Source organism: Hemicordylus capensis, chromosome 15 (assembly GCF_027244095.1).
Source record: "Hemicordylus capensis ecotype Gifberg chromosome 15, rHemCap1.1.pri, whole genome shotgun sequence".
NCBI classification, from domain to species: domain Eukaryota; kingdom Metazoa; phylum Chordata; class Lepidosauria; order Squamata; family Cordylidae; genus Hemicordylus; species Hemicordylus capensis.
Window position 1 is genome coordinate 15,408,864 of NC_069671.1, and position 16,336 is coordinate 15,425,199.

At 47.4% G+C, this 16,336-nt stretch overlaps 1 protein-coding gene across 5 annotated transcripts in view; it reads right to left on the minus strand.

Annotated features, from left to right (window-relative positions):
• Positions 1-3,450: 3,450 nt before the first annotated feature.
• Positions 3,451-16,336, minus strand: part of CORO1C (coronin 1C) — a 62,653-nt gene continuing 49,767 nt past the window's right edge. For all 5 annotated transcript variants that reach the window (XM_053279906.1, XM_053279909.1, XM_053279910.1 and 2 more), the window contains exons 7-11: positions 14,286-14,390; positions 10,202-10,347; positions 9,093-9,150; positions 8,748-8,993; positions 3,451-6,822 (exon numbers count right to left, since the gene is read on the minus strand). In XM_053279906.1, coding sequence (XP_053135881.1) covers positions 6,703-6,822; positions 8,748-8,993; positions 9,093-9,150; positions 10,202-10,347; positions 14,286-14,390 — 675 coding nt within the window. In that variant the 3' untranslated portion in view covers positions 3,451-6,702. The remainder of the gene's footprint in view (positions 6,823-8,747; positions 8,994-9,092; positions 9,151-10,201; positions 10,348-14,285; positions 14,391-16,336) is intronic.

Here is a 16,336-nt window from a genome sequence, read left to right on the forward strand (position 1 = left end):
CTGGTATCTTGGTGGGTGACGGAAAAGACCAGGGCAGAACAAAATGTTCTTTTTCCTGGGGAGGTGGAGGATTTCTCAGAGAGAGATCTAAGCCAGTTTCCCAATGCTTAGGGGCGGGCTGCATCATTCATACTAAGGAGGAGCTGAGGGCAACTTCAGGATGACGGCAGCAAGATGCCGTTCATACCACCAGAGGCATTAATTCACCTTTTCTTGGCTCTTAAGGCATCCCTATCTGCATCATAAAATGGTAGCACTTTTAAAAATGCTTTGGTGGGATACTCTGTTGTTCCTAATAGGCATTCCAAGGATTTCCCCAATCCCTTAACAAAAAAAAATTATTTGGGAATCCCTTGGAAAGCCTATTAGGAATAACGGAGTATCTCACAGAGGTGGCGGCGGGGAAGTAGGGGGTGGTGGCAGCAGCAATGCGAACGGCCCAGATTTACTTTGATATTGGCTTTTTAAAGTTTATATGCCCATTAAGGTGCTTTATATAAGTTAAGCTGCTTGCCACTGAAGTAAAGCTGGCAGTCTGGAAAAGCTCAAGGGTGATCCAGTACGTACCCCCTTGTTTCCTAACATTGCAGCTGGGGATGATGGGAGTTGTAGTCCAACAACTAGTGGTTGTTTGTGCAAACGAGCCGGGGGGGGGAGGACATCAAAGGAAGCATCTCGGGTTGCTCTTCTCTCTCCCACCCCGCCCGAGAGCTGCGCTGCCTGCAGGCTGGCCATTCATCAGGTAGAGCTGGCTCTACCTGATGAGTAGCCAGCCTGCAGGCAGTGCAGCTCTCGGACAGGGTGGGAGAGAGAAGAGCAACCCCAGCTGCCTGGTTTGGGCCCCACTGGCTCATTAATGCGAGCCGTTACTCCCAAAAACCACTGGAGAATTGCAGACTGTCCAGAGTATACCATCAAGACATACAAAGCATAAGGCACCCCAAGGATCTTATCTTCCTGTAGACTGGCCCGATCGCCTGACAGCATTTTCAGTTGGCACCTGGCACTCTCTCTGCCAGTCTCTTAATCTACACCAGTATTCCCTAAAATGTGCGCATGTGTGCACATGCACACACATTTTTTGATGTCTGCTCATTTAATTTTAGGTCCCCCTCAGGTTGAATCATGAAGCCCGCACTCTGAATGCAAATGTGCACACAAAACCTTGATATTGCCACCCAGAATAAAACTCATTCCGTACGCAGATGAATTAGAGGGAACATTAATCTCTGCACCCCAGAAAGTAAGCTCATTTTGGAGCCAAGATGCGTCTGGGTCAATATAACATTGCTTTGTACGGTGCTGGCCCTCATTGGGCGGTCTCCTTGGGGTCGTCATGGAATTGTTGCTAATTGGGCCTTATCTATTTTTCTTTCTATCATCTCCTCTTCCTAGACTTCCTTTTAGCTTCCCTGGAGCTTTCTCGGTCAGCCGGTTTATTGCCAGGCTTTACAGCGAGTTCGAAGTTGCCCCAAAACACCGACGCAAAAAGTGGATTTTTTTCCTACCTCGGACATAAATCGGACCACACTCTTAACGTGCAATTTTAAAACCCGAATCATGTGTGGAGTGCTTGCCGATCGTTCACAGGGACTTCGGGGACAATCTGGCCGATACATGAATGCACACATATCCGGAGGAGATGCAAACTAAAAGCTGGGTGTGAAAAACATCCCGGTAAGGCTGGGAAAGACCCCGGCCTGAAACCTTGGAGAGAAGCCCGAATGTGATGTCGGAGAGTGAAGAGGACTGAATTCAGTGGACCATGGGTCTGACCCAGGAGGTGGCAGCTTCAGACGCTCATCTTCAGCTACTGAGCAGCAGTTTCCTGACAATGCAGTACTGCCATCCAGAGCAACAGCCCAACCCAACCCAACCGGCTCCTTCCCTCCCTTTCCTCTGCCCTCTTCCCTGGGGCAGGTTGGAGACTGCAAGTCCTTCAGGGCGAGGAAGGACCTGCCACTTTACAAGGATGAGGTCCCCCTGCTTCCAAGCAAACGTGGGAGGCGCGGCGGCTTCCCAGGCCCTGGACCCAAACGTGTGTGTTTCCTGATGGAGAATAAAGACAACCACAATGCAGCATGGTTTCGGGGTGCGCTTTTTTTTTTTTTTTTGGTAATCAATGATTTTGCTTTTAATCTCTGAAACTGGAAGCAAATATCTGGACAGAACACCACGACCGCTCTATAAGAGCGCGTCTCTTTGCGTACATGTGCGCGCGGCTGGATCTTGTGGGGACGTCACAGCGAGCAAGAATCAGCGGGCACTGACTCCTCGGCGTGAGTCTGGTTAGGCATCGCCAGTCCTTTTAAATAAAACACAAGCACAGAGCCGGCATCCAAGGCGGCCTCTCCCACCCTCCTCCCTTTAAAACGAAACACCGTTTCCCCAAAGGACAAAACACAAAAACCCACCACGCTAATGAAAGCCAGTGCTGTTTGGGCAGGGCAACGAGGCAGCTGTTGGGGAGTTATTGGATCTGGAATTTCAAAAGGGGGGGGGGAATTCCCCTACTGATTTAAAACACAGAGGACTCCAGAACATAATACTGAAGCACATGTAAATTGAAACAGTAATGGGGGGGGGGGGAGGACAGGGCCTAGGAACTTAGGAAGCTGCCATATACTGAGTCAGACCATTGGTCTCTCTAGCTCAGTACTGTCTTCACAGACTGGCAGCAGCTTCTCCAAGGTTGCAGGCAGGAATCTCTCTCAGCCCTGTCTTGGAGATGCTGCCAGGGAGGGAACTGGGAACCTTCTGCTCTTCCCAGAGCAGCTCCATCCCCTAAGGAGAATCTCTTGCAATGCTCACACTTCTAGTCTCCCATTCATATGCAACCAAGGTGGACCCTGCTTAGCTAAGGGGACAAGTCATGCTTGCTACCACAAGACCAGCTCTCCGCCTGGGACGGAGCACTCATTCCGTCCGAAAGAGCTCCGTGCCTCTTTTCTGGCCACCTAGTGAAACCGATACACCAAACAGCCAGGTACCCCAACCCAGAACCTGCTCTGACTCCTGATTCTCCCGCCAGGCCAGAATTCACCCACAGTGGGCCTGGCACTGCTTTCCCACTCACAGCTTATAGAAGCGACTGCTTCTGGACTCTCTGATCTTGTTCTCCGATGTGCACATACACACGTCCCTCCAGCAACATTCTCAGCAAGACTCCTCCTATCGGTCCCCCGCCATCTAATTTCCCCTCCTGCACGGCACGGAATCCTGACTGCAAAGTTTTGGACATGCAATCGAAAGAGAAAAACAAAAACCGATCACCTTAGAAATCCAAGTTCCTGGAGCAAAAGACGACAGCATGGTTTTTAAAACAAAACCCAAAACCCAAATGAAGCAGCATCAAATCGCCGCATTCAAAAGCAAGGCCGTTGGGGCTTTTTTTAGACATCCGAAGAAGGCGTGTGTATGTGTAAAACAGAGAAAGAAAAAGAACCAAAATATGTACACTTTTTGTATTTCCTATAACCAAGAGCCTTTCAACCTCATCAGCTGTCCCAATGTTAAGGGTTCTTCCAGACTCAGGATTTCCCCAGGTGTCCTTTCCAATTTGATGGCTCGGCGATCTTTGCAAACTGCCGGGGGAGGACGATATAGGACCCCCAGGGCCCGTTCCTGCTAGTCATGGATTGTATGCCATCCCCAGTACAGCCTCCTTCTCCACAAACAGCAAGTGCTTCACCCTCAACTGGCACCCGAGAAAGGGGAGAGGTGATCTCTGGGTACAGTCTGACTGGAAAAGACTGGTACGTACTAGCATGGTGTGTGGAATTTGGCAAGAAAACCTGGCTTTGGGGTTAGAATGTGTCTTTCTGGCCCGGAGAAGCCTCATGTCTGCATTACAGAGTAATGCAGCAAGAAGAAAAGGAAGAGACAGCCCTCACCTCTCCAAGCCAAAAAGAGCTCCTTTGGATTCTCACAGACTTCAGAGAGTGAGCTTATGAAAAGCCTCTTCTGCTATAGCACCCATCCTAAACTGTTGGCAATTTGGCACGGAGGAAGTGGGCATTTTCCTGATTTTTATCCATTGTGTACTAAAGGTAAGAAACTCCTTTGAGGGGCAGGTAAGAATCTTGCCGCTCTTGTAAGCTCAAGGGCGGGTGCAGCTTATTTTCATTAAAGTTCTTTTCTCGCCAGAAGTGGAATTCTGCTGGGGCTGCAAGAGAGATTGTGGCTGATCTTAGTGTAAGATATCAGAGGTCCAGATGTGGAATTCTGGGTAGAGCGACCCAGGTGTCTTACTGCCTTTGGTGACTTGCTCTTGGCCTGATGCCTCTACAGTGCCACCACTGAAAATGGCCAGAGGGCGGTACTACAGCAAACAGTTTAGCAGGGATCGAGTCATTCAAGGAGCCAGACATCTGGCTCTCTAAAGTTGGTTACCCTAGTCCAACTTCTCTAATCTGTACTGGGATCAGTGCCTTTTAATTTATTCATACATTATCTAGAGGATGGGGTGAGCAGGGAGGTGGCCAAACTTGCAGATGACACCCAAACGGTTTAGGATAGTGAAATCCAAAACAGATTGCGAGGAGGTCCAAAAGGATCTCTCCAAACTGGGGAGTGGGCGACAAAATGGCAGATGCGGTTCAGTGTTGGCAAGTGTAAAGTGATGCACATTGGGGCAAAACACACCAACTTCACATATACGCTGATGGGGTCTGAGCTGTCGGTGATTGACCAGGAGATCTTGGGGCTGTGGTGGACATCTCAAAGTGTCGACTCAGTACGTGGCAGCTGTGAAAAAGGCAAATGCCATGCTAGGGATCATTAGGAAGAGGCCTGAAAATAAAAATGCTCATATTATAATGCCCCTTTACTATGGTGCGAACATATTTGGAATACTGGTCACCATACCTCAAAAAGGACATTATAGAATTGGAGAAGGTGCAGAAGAAGGCAACCAAGATGACCAGGGGCATAGAGCACCTTTCTTATTAGGCAAGGCTACGACACTTGGGGCTTTTTACTTTAGAAAAAAGAAGACTGCGGGGAGACATGATAGAGGTCTATAAAATCCTGCACGGTGTGGAGAGAGTGGATAGAAAGTTAGTTTGCTCCCTTTCACATACAAACAGGGGTCATCCCATGAAACCGAATGCCAGAAATTTAGGACCGACCCAACAAAAAACCACTTTTTCAAACAACGCATAATCAACCTATGGAATTCTCTGCCACAAGATGTGGTGACAGCCAACAGCATGGATGGCTTTAAGGGCTTAAATTCATGGAGGACAAGTCTATCAATGGCTCCTAGTCTGAGGGCTATCGGCCACCTCCAGCCTCAGAGGTACACTGCCTCTAAATAAGGGAGCAACAGCAGGAGAGAAGGCATGCCCTCAGGTCTTGCCTGTGGGCTTCTTGGAGGCATCTGGGGGGACACTGTGTGAGACAGGATGCTGGACTAGATAGGCCTCCTTGGGCCTGATCCAGCATGGCTGTTATGTTCTCAGTCCAAGCAAGTTCTCTCTCAAATGCAGACTGAGCATCATCATCAAAGATTTGTTGCCTGCATTCAAAATCCGACACACATCCCTCAGCTCTTGCTTTGATAGTTGACCTGTAACTGGGAATTTCTCAAGCAACGGAAGAGGTCCTTTTCCAAACTCCTTATTTAATGCCCAAGATGAGGAATCCCAGGTTTATGGATAAAATCACAGCTGTGAGCTCTATACCAATGGGAAGAAATGTGGAGAATAATCCCACCGTGTTTCCAAGCATTGTGTAAAATCTGGTGGCCGGACATGTGCCCTGAATGCTTCAGACCCTCCAAACCTGACATCTGGGTGATAAATAGAACTAGCCTCTGCAAAAATCAAAAAAATCAAAACAAAACCCCGACACACAGACCCAGAAATCGGCAACCACCACATGCCAATTGTTGACAAGATTCAGCCGAAGCACAACATGTTTGAATAATGGGAACACTGACTTCCAATAGATGGCTCTGGAGAAAGAAGAAAGCACTTGATCCCTATAACGGCAGGGTGTGGGGGAGTGATTGGACCACTTCTCTCTGAACCCTTGAAGGTGAGGGAACTGGCAGGCATGGAGAAAAGGTCAGCCAGCTTCACACGGCAGTGGGATGATGACCCCAGCTGTTCCAAGATACAAGGCGTATACAAAACAGTTGTTCTTTAAACAGCACAAATACACACAGGATGATGTTCCTTTCAGTTATGGAAACAAAATACTGCAAAATGGTAAAAAGGGAGTGGGAAAGAGGAACCACCCCCCTACGTTTTGATTTTGGCAACTTCAAAGTGTTTTTGTTTCGCTTGTTTTAAAAAGGAAGTTTGAAAAGGCAAAATGTCATTTTGGTCCCGAATCCTAGGAGGCTCAACAGATACCTGGGCTCTTCACTGGAATGGTTGGCTTTTTAAAACCGATTTAATAACACGTGGAAACAGGTTGCAAAAGCAGCAGGTTCGAAACAGCCACAAGGTCACGTTAAAACATCAGGAAATAAAATCTTTTGCTAAAAAGGCTTGGCTTCAAATGGTCATCGGTGTCTGCTGATGCCCGGGAATTTAGGAGGAGAACGAAAGTCCCGGCTGGACCTGGCGTCAAGTGGTCAAGAGGCGGTGCTGAGCCGGCGTCGGCGCGGGGGGGAGGACTATCTTCTAGAACAGCAGTGCCCCCCTCCAGCCCCACAGCTTGAGTTCTGCTTCCTCCCCCTCCCCTGCTCGGTTCTCAGACGGCAATCTTCGCCATCTGGTGTTCTAACTTGGAAATGCGCTCGTCTTGATGGGTGATTGTGTCTTTTAGAGATTTCAGCTCTTTCAAAATTTCATCCAATTTGACTTCGTTTTGCTGGAACAGAAGAGAGAGAGAGAGAGACGGTGAATGCAGAAACAATGGAAAGAAAGAATCCTGCTCAGAAAAAACCCCAACCAAAAGCATGCCACGTAACCTTGTTCCCCAAAGTATGACAGCGGGGTGGCAAAAAGCTCTCTGTCCAACCGCTTATGAATATTCATTCATACACACACACACTCACTCTTAAACCAAAGTTTTCAAAGTGGGTTACATAGAAAAATAATAAGATGGTTGCCTGATGCCAAAGAGCTCACAATCTAAAAAGAAACATCTATCTATCTATCTATCTATCTATCTATCTATCTATCTATCTATCTATCTATCTATCTATCTATCTAATAACTGGAGGGATGCTGTGCTGGGGTTGGATAGGGTCAGTTGCTCTCCCCTTGCTAAATGTAAGGGAATCCCACATTTTTAAAGGTGCCTCTTTGCTCCTCAGGGAGTCCAGCCTTACCAGAAGGAGCTGCATTCTCAACCCAGAAGGGAAACCGGGCCGCATTGCCACAGAGATCACCTCTGCTGCTAAATGTCAATCACAAGAAATGCGTTTGTAGAGCATGCCTTGCAATGAGCAAGCGAAGATGGCCCAGGGCTGCAATTCCTGCTCAGAGTACAAGCGGCTGGGGGTTCACACTTCCAAGGACCCTGTGCCACTCTAGACGCTCTGAGATGCAGGTACCCTAGGGATGGATCTACTCCCATATGAACGTGTCCAAAAGTGAAGATCATTGTTGGAGGCCCATTTCTGGGTACCTGATGTCTTTGAAAGGAAGGCAAGAGGCAAGCAGAAAAGGAGAGCTTTATCAACTGTGGCATCCTGACTGCTGCCCCAGTAAGAGATTCCCCTCAGGGGATGGAGCTGCTCTGGGAAGAGCATCTAGGTTCCCAGTTCCCTCCCTGGCAGCATCTCCAAGACAGGGCTGAGAGAGATTCCTGCCTGCAACTTTGGAGATGCCACTGCCAGTCTGTGAAGACAATACTGAGCTAGATAGACCAATGGTCTGACTCAGTATATGGCAGCTTCCTCTGTTCCAATGTATTTTATTTTTTAATTTACCCAGGAAGTTTTTCAGACAGGGCTTTTAAAGCCCTTTAACTCGCATCTCCTCCAGAATAGAGGGGGTCAGTGTTCCCTCTAACAGGGATTCCCAGCTGTTGTGGACTACACCTCCCAAAATCCCCAGCTGCAATGGATTTTGCTTGGGGATTCTGGGAGTTGTCGTCCACAACAGCTGAGAACCCCTATTAGAGGGAACACTGGAATGGGTGTGTTCACATGTCGGCCAGATTACCCCAAAGTCCCTGCAAGTTATCGGGGAGCAGTTCACACACAATTTGGGTTTTTCACTGCACTTTAGAGTGTAGCCCATTTAGATCCGGGGTAAAAGAAAATCCACTTTTTGCGTCAGTTTTTTGGGGACAACTTTGAGTTCACAGTAAAACCTCCCAGGAAACTTGCAGTAAAGCCTGCTGTATGTAGAAGTCCCCGGTAAATAAAAACATAAGAACAGCCCTGCTGGATCAGGCTCTTCCCTGCTCTTCCCAGAGTGGCTCCATCCCCTTGAGAGGAATCTCTTCCAGTGCTCACACTTCTAGTCTCCCATTCAAATGCAACCAGGGTGGACCCTGCTTAGCTAAGGGGACCAGTCATGTTGACTACCACAAGACCAGCTCTCCTCTCCTAGCCATTTACTCCCATATGAATCTAGTTAGAAGTTGCTACTGTATAGTTTGTGTGTTTGACTGGATCTTTATTTATTTTATACTTCCCACTCGCTATATTTCCAACTGTTCTCAAACATGGTTGAAAGTCACTCTCAAAGCTGCTTCTGAAGGTTGGGCATTCTATGCTCTAGGCACCCACTAGGGGAGATGCGTTCATGGTAGACCCCAGCCACTGAGTGCTAGTTACTCACAGGATTTGAGGTCTCTGCTGCTTTCTTTGGGGCACTAATGAGATCGCTCTTCTTGTTCGCTGCCAGCTTGTTGTCCAAGATGTTCTTCTTCACCACCTTGAGATCCCTGTTTTTCCCGGGAATGTATCCGTGCTTCAAGGAGATGACGATGGGGTCGGCATTCTTTCCCTCAAACCACTCCTCCGCCTCCAGGGCAGCTTCCGGTCCGGCCGTATCCGGATACAGATCGTCTTGGAAGAGGTCAGACTGCAAGGAAAGACACCAGGCCCAAAGTGGTGAGAGGACTCAACAGCGGAAAGCAAGACACGCAGCTATCACGGGTTTAAAAAGGTGTCTGACACTCACCTTCCGAGGGACGGTCATGATGATGGGCTCACACTTTCGCTCGTGAAGTTTGAAGAATCTTTGGAGAGAGAGAACGAAACAAAGAACTTGGCACGTTTAACTCAAAGTCTTGGGTTAATTTCTTATCCCCCTAGAGATCTCAAAACAACTAGATCAAGGAGCAGAGAAACGAGCTGGAACTGAAGGCTACTGTTGGTGTCTCCCTCCACAAGGTATGATACAGACGTCAAGACCTTCACTGCATCATCACCTCTCCACACAAGAGCTTGACTAATGACTCATGAGATCACAAGAGCATCAGTGTGTGGGCCTAAGATGAAGTGAGAGGCAATACCAGGCTCCATGATCTGACCATGAAGAAGCTTCGCTTCATTCTCCCATCTGCCCAGAGATTCAGCTTAGGAACATAGGAAACTGCCATATACTGAGTCAGACCATTGGTCTGTCTCACTCAGTATTGTCTTCACAGACTGGCAGCGGCTTCTCCAAGGCTGCAGGCAGGAATCTCTCTCAGCCCTATCTGGGAGAAGCCGCCAGGGAGGGAACTTGGAACCTTCTGCTCTTCCCAGAGCGGCTCCATCCCCTGAGGGGAATCTCTTCCAGTGCTCACACTGCTAGTCTCGCTTTCATATGCAACCAGGGCAGACCCTGCTTAGCTAACAGGACAAGTCATGCTTGCTACCACAAGACCAGCTCTCTTCTCTCTCCGCAAACGCAGGAAGTGACTTGGCGAAGCTTGCAAGCACAGTTTCATGCATCCCCAAACGGACTCCATGGCGGCCTAAAACAGAATTCTCCCAAGGCAATTTCGTGCTATGTAAAAGCAGCAAATGGGACGAAAAGGTGGTTGGAAAAAGACAGAAGTGAAGAGGTTTTAAGGAAGGGGTTGGGGGAGAGGTCTAGGTGGGGATAGAAAAAAAGCATCAAGGGCTTGGGGAAAGATTAGGAAATGCGGTCACTGTGACGCGTCACAGCAGAAGCAGGGGACCCGTGGGGGAAATGTTGCAACGTTAAGAGCAAGCAGGCTTCGGAACTCAGGGTCCTAAGATGCCAAGCGGCCGGTCTGTATGACCACAGACTGAGCCGTGCCCACGGGGGTCCCCCATTACCTGGCGATCTCACACTTGTTCACATCCAGGCCCCTCTTTGGCATGAAGCCCATCCCTCTCTGCGGCTCTTTGCTGCTGAAGGTGTTGAGGTAGTGCACGTACGGAGACTCGTCCGTGATCTCAAAGTAGCGGATGCTGCTGTCCCCCTGGAAGAAACAACGTGGGGCAGGGGAAGGCATCCTGTTGACTGATGCATGGGTCAGGCCCCAAACCCATCCAGCCCAGCATCCTCTTTCACACACTGGCCCGCCAGATACACCGCCCCCAAACCTACGTCTCTGGGCGGTTTACAAGAAGATTAAAAAGTAAAACATTAATTAAAAAACAAAACCAAAAACTTTTAACTTTTTAACTTTTAATTTTTTTAACTTTTGATTGTTTATTATTTGTTTTAAATTGTTGTGAACCGCCCTGAGACCTTGGGTTAGGGCGGTATAAAAATGTGCTAAATAAATAAATAAATAATAAAAAACAAAAAGCAAAAACAAAACAAAAAACTTAAAAGCAAGAAATTCAAAACACAATTTAAAATTTTAACAATATGCTAAAAAACAACGTTAAAACAATCAAAACACTATCAGTTAAAAGCCTGGGTGAAGAAATGCGTCTTTAAGGACTTTAAAAAAAGATATCAGAGATGGGGAGGCTCTTTATTTCACTAGGGAGCTGCATTCCAAAGCCTCGGGGCAGCAACGGAGAAGGCCCCGTCCGAGTAGCCACCAGACGAGCTGGTGACAACTGCAGACGGACCTCCCCTGATTATCTCAATGGGCGGTGGGGTTCATAATGAAGAAGACGTTCTCTTAGATGCCTCAGAGAAGCCCACAGGCAAGAGGTGAGGGCATGCCCTCTCTCCTGCTGTTGCTCCCCTGCCACGGGGACCCATATGGATGGAAGGGCCACACAAATTTAACCAGGCAGGTTTTCAGGGGCCACGTGAATCCAGTCTTGGTGCCCTCCATTTACTAACAGCAGTTTCCCATGTCTGGCACCTTTATGAAAGCCTCAGGGCCAACAGCCTTGCGCTGAGCGCACTAGAAATGTGAAGAGCTTCCCATTGGGACCAGACCAGAGGATTGTCTCAGCCAGACGCCTCCAGGAAGCCAACAAGCGGGGCCTGAAGCCAGGAGTCGTCTCCCTCTTCTGCCCGCCAGAAACTAGCCTGCAGCGGTATACTGCCTCTGAACAGGGAGGCTCCTCACCGCCTTTACTCTTTTGTCCGAGGTTCTTTTTAAAGCCCACGGCCGCCGCCACACCCAGCGGCAGCTGATCCTGGAAGTTAAATGATGCATCGGGCGGAGGAGGATTTTCTTGGGTCTGCCCAGGAGCCACTGCCGGGCAATTTCATTGGGCAACCCAGAGTCCGAGAGAGACAGAAACACGTCCCCCTCTCGGCTGAAACCTCCCACTGACAGTCACTCACATGGTCCCAACCCAAGGGAAGCCAGCTCTCTCCCCTCCTGGAGCTCGACCTTCAATAAGCATCACATAAAAGGATCGGAGCACCGAGCATCCCAACCCGCTTGGGTAATGGCACATTTGATAGTTCATTTCCCCCGACAAAGCGTGCCATTGATCAAGCTCTCAAGAGGCCTGCTCTAGGACTGCTCCAAAGCAGCCCTGCAAATGGCATGGCCAGGCGATTTAAGCACGGCCCTGGGAGGCACATCGGGTTATGTGGGGCACGACCCAGCACCAGCCCCACTGAAAAGAAAGACATGTGGAGGTGAGGAAAAGAACGATTTGCAAACCAAATGCAAATTGTAACAGCAACAGTTTAACAGGGATTGCTTGATTGAGAGAGAGAGAGAGAGAGAGTGAGAGAGAGTGCAAAACCCATTTGGCATTCCTGGGTGCTAGCAGGCTTTTTTAGGGCCCAGGCAACCCAAACCCTGGCAGGAGTCCAGCTACGGATTAATGCCATTCAGGCCTGGGACACGGAAATTTCCCGTGTTTCACACAGCAGCAAAGGACGCTGTCTCAACAATAGCAGCACAAAACCACCAGAACCTTCTCCTGCACAAAGAGCACATTGGAGAGAATATTATCTGCAAACCGGGGTGTGTGTGTGTGTGTGTGTGTTGAGTTTGGCCTGCTTGTTCTGCCCATCTGGTGTGAGATTCTCATCTCTCGTTTGTTTTCATCCATACATATAAGTGAACACACACACACACACCTCCACCAAAGACAAGGCTGCATGGCTCAGGTATTACTTTCATAAGATGAGGCTGTGGAATATAAGTTTAAGAAACATGCAACGTGGTGGGTTCTCTGATCTTTAATAGGTTCCATATCAAATGCCATTTGTTATATCACCTCCTCCCCTTTCTTGAAATAAACGCAGCCCTTCATCAAGAGGGCTGTGCAATATCTGGCACGGCTGGGAAATCTCAACTTCATTTGGATGTACTGCTCACTTTCTGCTCCTGGCTGCCAGACCCTCATGATTTTGGCTACTCTTCACAGGTGATGTCTGGGCACGTGGGGCTGAAAAGTGCAGTGCTGGGGTGGGATTTAAGAGGTCCACCACAGGGTGGAGGCACCACCAACAAAAACTGGGACCTACCAGTGTTCCATGATTACTGGATATTTCTTAGGAACATAGAAAGCTGCCTTCTACCGAGTCAGACCCTTGGTCCATCTAACACAGTATTGTCTACACTGACTGGCAGCGGCTTCTCCAAGCCTGCAGGCAGGAGTCTCTCTCAGCCCTACCTGGGGATGCTGCAGGGGATCAAATCTGGGACCTTCACCTTCTGCATGCAAGTGATCTATCCTATCTTACAATGCTCACATGTAATCACCCACCAAAATGCAAACTAAGGCAGACCCTGCTTAGCAAAAGGGACCATTCAAGCTAAGACCAGCCTCTTCTTGAACCAACCTTTAAAACCACTATGTGTGTTGACATCTTTGCCCTCAACTCACCCTTGAATCCAGCCAGCCCCAAGTTAATTATGCATTGGGCAAAGGAGCATTTTCTTTTGCCTAGCCCAAATCCTGAAGGAGAACAGCTCCTTCTGTGCTGTCCTTTTAGAAGAGAGAGCCTGGAACCTTTACTTGGTCATCATCTGCCCCATAGCGACATACATCATACCTTTTTGTAGATTTTAGTTTTTAGCTATTTTAGGGATCAACCTTGGTTGAAGAGCTGTATATTATAATACATATAATCTATGTATTAAGTTAAATGATCCCTTTGCAGCTCCTGACCAACATTAGAAGCTATACAGGAGAACCTCGTTACTTGCTGGGGGTTCCGTTCCTCGCCTATTACCGTGAGTAACGGAACCGTGAGTAACGAGTAATTAGGGCTGGGGGGGGGGGTTTAGGCTACACAATGGAGGAAAAAAGTCCACAAACAGCCCCAAACCTACTGTGCGGTGCTCTGTGGGTCCCCTCTATGCCCACACATGATCCCTAAAGGGCAAAATGGCCCCCAAAACCACGAAAAATCATGGGGGGAAATCTGGTTTTTTACCCCCCTGGAAATGAGCCACAAAATGGCTCCTGCTGTCTTTGACTCTCTCTTTTAGACAAAATGGCGGCCAAAAGTGACCTCCACAGTCACTTGTGGCCGTCTAGGAACCACGGGTCCGTGGGTTTTAACCCATTAGTACTCACAGAAGACACCTGTGGATATGCAGAGCCACGAACAGCGGTTCTGCAAATAACGAGGTTCTCCTGTATTCTACTTCTGTCAATCTTGGTCTTAAAAGACAGCCCTAAAAGCCATTCCTCTCCTCAAACATAACCTTAACTTTATGCAAAACAGATGTAGTGTACTAAATTACTGGTCCGAATAACCTACGTAGATGTCAATGACCATACAGAAGTCCTGTGAGTCCTGCAAATAAAGGTGCAAATGAAGAAGACATGGATGTTTACTGCTGTTTTCTCTGGATGTTCCCTGTTCCTTCCTGCGTTTGTTTTCACCACGTACAACTTATGACATGAAGCTCTGTGTTCTTGTTTTCCATACGAAGGCCGGGGCCGGGGGCACTTGATTGAATACAATTATTCCTTGGGAAACCAGGAGACAATACATGATTCCAAGCAAATCTTCATGGTGGCTGCCACCTACCTTGCCACATAAGTAGATAATGCTGGTGTCCGGGTCGTAGAAGGGTAGCAAGACCCCATTGCTGGTGTCCATCTCATGGAGAGCTATGGCTTCCTCCATATTTTTCTGCAAAGCAAGAGTGGAATCTGATCTCAGAGAGCGACACAGTGATCCAGCTAGTCTAGAATCCCTATCCGTTCTGTTAAAACAGGAGGAAGATGTTTGTCTTGAACCAGTTTAACCAAATGCTGATCTTCTAAACCAGGATTACTCAACAAGCTTAACAAATACGAATACGAGGAATATTTATATACCACTTTTCAACAGAAGTTCCCAAAGCGGTTTACACAGATATAAATGATCAAACAAATAAATAAAAATGGCTCCCTGTCCCCCAAGGGCTCACAATCTAAAAAAGGGAAGCACCAGCAACAGCCACTGGAGGGATGTTGTGCTGGGGATGGAGAGGGCCAGTTGCTCCCCACCCTGTTAAATAAAGGGAATTGCCACTTTAGAAAAAAATCACCACTGAGCCTCTTTGTTCAGTTAGCAGGGGGTGTATATCAAATGTATATCAAAATTCTTTCCAAAAGTTAAAGAACAAATACAAAGGCTAAGATTTAGGGCAGCACTGAAGTATGAGTTATCTGAACCTACCCTACCCTGTTCTTGAGAATGCAGTGTATGCAACAGATTGAGTATATATTCTTCATTCACTAATTAAAAAAAGAACAGAAACATGAGGAAGAATGTGCGCAATACTAAAAACAAACATGAATGCAGTGTGCACTACATCAGTCTCACACCAAAAAAGTGAAATACTACAATTACACACAAATATCACCATCATCAGGCATATTTGCAGTGCTTATAATACAGAACATAATATAACGGTAAGATAAACATTATTTTAAAATCTGTCATTCCCAAAATGGATGAACTTCCCCTTTCTACAAAGTTGTCTCCATTTGTTTCTTCCGATGCTCTTTTGTAATATATTGCTTGTCATCAAAGCAATACCCCATATTCTGTTTGTAATACAGGAGACCTTTGTTATCCTCAGTTTCGCGGATCACGGTTTCATATATCCGTGGGTGGGTCTTAGAGACCCAGTACCTTTATGAAAATATATATTTGCATTAAATATAGGCATCTTCTGCCTATCCACAGTTCTTGAGTGGCTTCCCAGAAATGGCTTCCGATGTCATTTCTGGCCACCATTTTGAAGTGCAGAGCCATTTCGTGGCTATTTTTTGTTGTGTTTGAATTTAAATGAAAAATAAGAGGGATTGGGGAGGCATTCCTAGAGACCCGGAGAACAAGATAGTATGCTTTCCTACCCTTATTTCTGCCCCTTCCTTGCTCTTTGAGCATTTTTTTAAAGCTCAAGGAACCTAACCCCTCAATCCCCATAAGGTGACGGTCTCTTTATTCATGATTTTGTTATACATGGAAATTGGTGGGAATGGAACCCCGGAGAATAATAAGGACCACCTTTAATCCTCTTGACCTACTTCTAGGATTTGATTGCACTCAAAATATTCTTTGATAACCAGCCATCACCCCTTGGTTCTTATAGCAAAACTGAATCCAGTATCCACTGTTTACAAGCACAACTATCACAGAGTTTCCACGTAAGAATCTGAATCTTGTGGGGATTCTCTTTATTTAGCAGGGGGGAGCAACTGGCCCTCTCCACCCCCAGCACAGCATCCCTCCAGTGGCTGTTGTTGGTGTCTATCTTGTGTTCCTTTTTGGATTGTGAGCCCATTGGGGGACAGGGATCCATCTAATTTATGTATTATTTCCCTATGTAAACCGTTTTGCACACTTTTGTTGAAAAGCAGTATATAAACTGTTGTCGTTGTTGAGATATGGTCTGCATAGGTCATGCTAATTTCCATTACATCAGCCATGACCCCTGGGATAACGAGAAAGAAATCAGTTTTGGCATAAGAGTTATGAGGATACAAATAAGATGTATAGTCTGTAGGGTTCCTCCATAAATCCGACACAATCTCCTCCATAAATCTGACACAATCTCATTCCCAGAGCCTTCCCACCAAATGGCT